The sequence below is a fragment of the Bidens hawaiensis genome, unplaced genomic scaffold (genome assembly GCF_021521415.1).
Source record: "Bidens hawaiensis isolate Kalapana, Puna unplaced genomic scaffold, B.hawaiensis_p1.1 tig00048889_1, whole genome shotgun sequence".
In the NCBI taxonomy this organism is placed as follows: Eukaryota; Viridiplantae; Streptophyta; class Magnoliopsida; order Asterales; family Asteraceae; genus Bidens; species Bidens hawaiensis.
This window is the reverse complement of record NW_027506095.1, coordinates 86,685-91,322: the sequence shown is the minus strand read 5'-3', so window position 1 is coordinate 91,322 and position 4,638 is coordinate 86,685. Positions and strand designations below refer to the sequence as shown.

The 4,638-nt window shown below is 32.4% G+C and overlaps 1 protein-coding gene across 1 annotated transcript; it reads right to left on the bottom strand.

The window, feature by feature from the left end:
- Positions 1-935: 935 nt before the first annotated feature.
- On the bottom strand, positions 936-2,952 carry LOC143616683 (rho GDP-dissociation inhibitor 1-like). The gene is made up of 5 exons (XM_077089441.1): positions 2,508-2,952; positions 2,347-2,413; positions 1,461-1,679; positions 1,254-1,378; positions 936-1,181 (listed from the first exon to the last, which is right to left on the bottom strand). The coding sequence occupies exons 1-5, from the start codon at positions 2,706-2,708 to the stop codon at positions 1,101-1,103; spliced, it is 693 nt and encodes a 230-aa protein (XP_076945556.1). The 5' UTR covers positions 2,709-2,952; the 3' UTR covers positions 936-1,100.
- Positions 2,953-4,638: the final 1,686 nt, after the last annotated feature.

The following is a 4,638-nucleotide window of genomic DNA, read 5'->3' as shown; positions in this document are numbered from 1 at the left end:
TCCAAGGCTTGATGCAAAACTACTATCGAGCCGAGGGTCTCACCGGAAGCAGCCTCTCTATCCCTATGGGGTAGAGGTAAGGCTGTCTACATCTTACCCTCCTCAGACCCTACTATAGCTTTGCTATTGGTGGGATATACTGAGTACGATGATGATGATGATGATGATGATTTAATATGAACAATAATTGAAAAGGAACAACTCTCTTTATTAATCTGAATATGTAAAAGTAAATTACAAAACTTGTTCTTATTCTAGACTTTATATAGGCATACGATGAAACAAACGCGACTCTTAGGAGACGACAGTTATTAGAGATAACAATTTTGTAACCGCCAACCAACTCTACTGCAATCATGGAAACTCCAAAGTTTTATCCAAAACTTGATAACCGCTGGTCCACAACCCTTGCAACCGGCCCATGATTCAAGTCTCGACCCAAACAAATAAACAAGCCCAAACCGGGCATAACCAAACACGCCAAAACCGGGCTAGACATCATCCGACACTAAACAAGATATAAACGAATTTGTTTGACTCGATAAAACTAAAAACAAACATAACTAATTAACAAATTATGGGACTACAAATTTAAGTTATAGGATAAACACATTTTTTTAAAGTTTCATAAAACTTAACGGTCAGCCTGTGAGCCTTGTAATTTGCTCCATTAGCTAAACATGTTCATGGATGACTAGATTCAACCAAACTGATCTGGACTCGCTTAGCCTAAACTCAACTTACAAATGTCGTGTTAAGTTCGTTTGGTATTAAAGGCCTTTTCTAACAGCAACCAGCACTCAGCCAGTTAGCATAAACAACTTCTGATTGCACACTATAAATACAAATGGAAAAAACAAAATTCAACAATTAAACCTCAAATAAATCTTCAAACAAAGGGAAGATTAAGAACATCTAACCTTAATTCCACTCTTTATTGGTGATTAATTCGAGCACACAAACACGAAAAACAAAACAAGTCTTTCACTTATGGCTTCAACACAAGAATTGAACTTGCCTAGGTATCATATCACACTAACAAATCAGAACCTCTTTTAAGGTTTTCTAACATTGTACTATGAAAAACACTCGCCTTTCGCCTACTCAGCATTCGCCCAATCCTTCCGGATATCAAATGAATAGCTGATCTCCAAGTAGCACTTGTTGTCATCATCCACAAACTGCAAAAACAACATAAAAATTTGATTAGTAAAACGTCCCGGGTTTGACTTCAAAAATAAAAATGCAATTACTTTGGTTTTAGCAGAATACGAGCCTCTCGCAAAATAACCAGAAGGAGTGGTCTCTTCAGGGGTCTCATACGTGTACGGTTCGAGCTGTGGGCTAAATGTTCCAAGCATTTCTTTTATGTTATACACTGCAAACATAATGTAAATACAATTTGTCACCTATGAATCAAAATGTGTAAATCTAGATCATGACCAGACCCGTTGACTTACCTCTTACACCGGTTTTCCAAACATTGTTTGTGTATTTTAGGCCTGCAACAATGTTATGGCTGACTTGAAATGAGAATTTGAGGTGGTAATGACACCCTTCTTTCAGATTAAACCAACGGCCCTCGGGTTTGCCATTTTCAGGTATCGGAAGAATAATATCCGATCGGCCCGGAGACACTATTGAAAGGCTAAGGATCTTCACATCCGGTTCCAGTGATTCTGAAAATTAAAAAAAGAAAAAAGAAATTTGTAACCAGAGTTTTAATTATAGGAAATGTGCTAAACAAATTAGCTTGTTACAAAAATGGGCTAAATCCTAAATCCAATGGGTCATATCTCAAATGTGTTTTTTTACAACAAATTTATTAATAAAAAGAATAATCAAACACCAGTCTTTACAAAACAACTATGGCTAACTAAGCTACAAAATAGGCCCATAGAAGTAGCAAGAGCCCAACAATGGCTAACAAAAGCCTGAAACTAAAAGCCCAATAACTCTATAAGGCCTATAACAATCAAAGCTAAAGCTATTGAGTCCAATGTCTTGTAAACATGTGCACACCAGAATTCTTTAGTTTCCATCAAATCACTATCTTTTTTTAAAAATTAAATATATTTGAAAGGAAATGTTTTTTAACATTATTCTTGGCAGCATTCATTGATTAATTCCATTAAAATGCATGCCTGTACATGCATTTATATTGATCACATTCTAGTAGATGAATTATAGCATTTGACATTCAAACAACAATTTTGAATTCTAACAAATATATTAACAACACCTGTGTATGCATTTATACTGAGCACATTCTAGTACATGAACTACATCATTTCACACATTCAAACAAAATTCCACCAAAATATTTAAAAATAAAAATAAAAATACCTCCAACATTATTGATATCAACATTTCCAAGAAGTTGTTCCTTCCATTTTCTCAAGCTCTCATCATCCTAAACAACCCATGAAACAACAATAAAAAATCAGTAAAAACTAATAAAAATAATAAATTTGAATATAATATCAAAAGTTCAAAACCAGTTGTACCTTATCTTTCTCAAATTGTTCCTTGAGTGTACATTGAGGGCCCAATTCAATCTTATTACCTTCTGCATCTTCACCATCATCCTCTGTTTCATACAAAGACGACTCACTCTCAACCCTCTTCATACTCCCATGGTTTTCTTTCTCATCACCACTTTCTTCAAATCCACTCTTCTCCCCTTCTTTATTCTCTTCAAACCCCATTTTGTGAAGAACACCACAATATCAATCAACTCTTGGACCACATCAAAGATTTCAACTTTTTCAACAGATTATCATAAAAGGTCAAATCTTGAACAACACCCAGATCAAGATTCAATCAATTGAGGTCAAGATTGGTGGAAAAGTGAAGAAAGAACAAAAGGGTGTGTTGTTTTGGGAATCTTGGAGGTGGGTTTTGTTGGGAATTGAAGAAAATGTGAAATTGGTAGGAAAAGAACAAGAATGGAGGTGGGTTTGTGTTGAAATGTTGGAGGGGTTGAATGGAGGAGAGTAACGAGGGGGTGGAATTGGGGGGTGATCCGAATTGCGTGTGTTTTCACGGCTAAAGGGTGTTTTCAATTGTGATTTACATCAATTTGGTGAAAGGTTTATTTAAAAAAAATGGAAGAATAAGAAAGATTTGTGAGGAAAAAAAAATTCTTTGTTAAAAAAGTTAATAAAGGATCATAATCAAAATTAAGAAAAAATAATAAAAAAGTAACAAAAAACAATAACATTTCTCCGTTCTTTTTTCGTTCTAAAAAAAGACATAATATTAAGAAAAAATTCTCTGTTAAAAAAGTTAATAAAAAAGATCATAATAAAAATTAAGAAAAAATAATAAAAAAAAAAAGTAACAAAAGACAATCACATTTCTCCTATCTTTTTCGTTCTAAAAAAAGACATAATGTTGAAGAAAAATGATTATCGTGTCTTGTTTTTATCAATGTATTTTTTGTTTATTTTTGTCATTTATTGTGTCTTTTTTTTCTTACCTTATGTTTTTTTTTTTGATATTGTGTTATATCATATTGTGTTATATTTTGTTTGGCATTATATTAGATTTTGCGATCTATTTTGTCTTTTTTAATTTATAATTGTGTCTTTTGCTAATTTTTATCGTTGTGTTTTTTCTCGCCATTGTGACTTTTCATCTTTTTTTTAAATGGGAATGACGGGAAAACATTTTGGTTTTTAATTTTTCTTTATTTTTTTATCTATATTTTGAGTTTTGATTTTTTTGTTATTTGTTTTTTTTTAAATATTTTAGGGGTTTTTTTGCCACAAATCATTCTCATACTTTCCATTTTTGTCTCTCTTTATATTTTAGCTATACCCTTTGATGCAAGCGTACATTTTTCTTTTCTTGTTTCTTTCTTTCTTTCTTTTTTCTCACACGACGAAATTTTTTTATTTTCTTTTTAGGTGTTAGGTTATCGCATTCTTCAAATTTGGAGAGTCATGTTGCCTCACTCTGAAGTCTGACCAGACTATGTTATCTTAATCGGCTTCACGCTAGCTTTAGAGTTTGGTTTGGGTGTTCTCCTAGGAAATTATACCGCTGACTGTCATATCTTGTGTCACCACAAGAGCATAACTTTCTAGCATAACACACTATGGACAAAAACCCACGTGGGTTTGGGATCCGAACTTACAACTTCACAAAGCTTGTCTCAAATCTTTCACTACCAATATCTATCCAACGTGACATAAATGAGAATTGAATTTGGATCTCCAATTTATTTTTCTTTATATTTAAGCAATATTTTATTAAATATAGATGTATTTTTACGAGTATATTTTCAGTCATGAAATATGTTTTCTGATTTATAAATGTCAATAATAACATTTTTTGATGAGAGGCGATTAACGTGATAACTTATTCACATGTGAAAATTGTGAAAACGCGATATACAATAATTTTCCCTATTGAAATTGGAGATTTTTCTTAAATTTTATTTAATAATCTAACCGTAGTTGTCATCAACTAATGTTTATCAGTTGCCAACATGTTAGCATTCATTTTTTTAATAGTTATCATATTTAATTTCTTAATAATTTTAGAGAAATGTAGAACCTTGTTTTAAATTTAGAATTCATTCAATATTATTGTGTTTTCTCCTAGAGTATGTCGGGGTGAATTGTTCAACCC

Excerpts from the sequence above, each read along its gene's own strand:
- LOC143616683 (XM_077089441.1), bottom strand. The coding sequence starts at position 2,708 with ATGGGGTTTGAAGAGAATAAAGAAGGGGAGAAGAGTGGATTTGAAGAA. Across the intron at positions 1,379-1,460 it reads TTGGAAAACCGGTGTAAGAG|TGTATAACATAAAAGAAATG; the intron begins GTAAGTCAACGG and ends TTATGTTTGCAG. Across the intron at positions 1,182-1,253 it reads CGTATTCTGCTAAAACCAAA|TTTGTGGATGATGACAACAA; the intron begins GTAATTGCATTT and ends TTGTTTTTGCAG.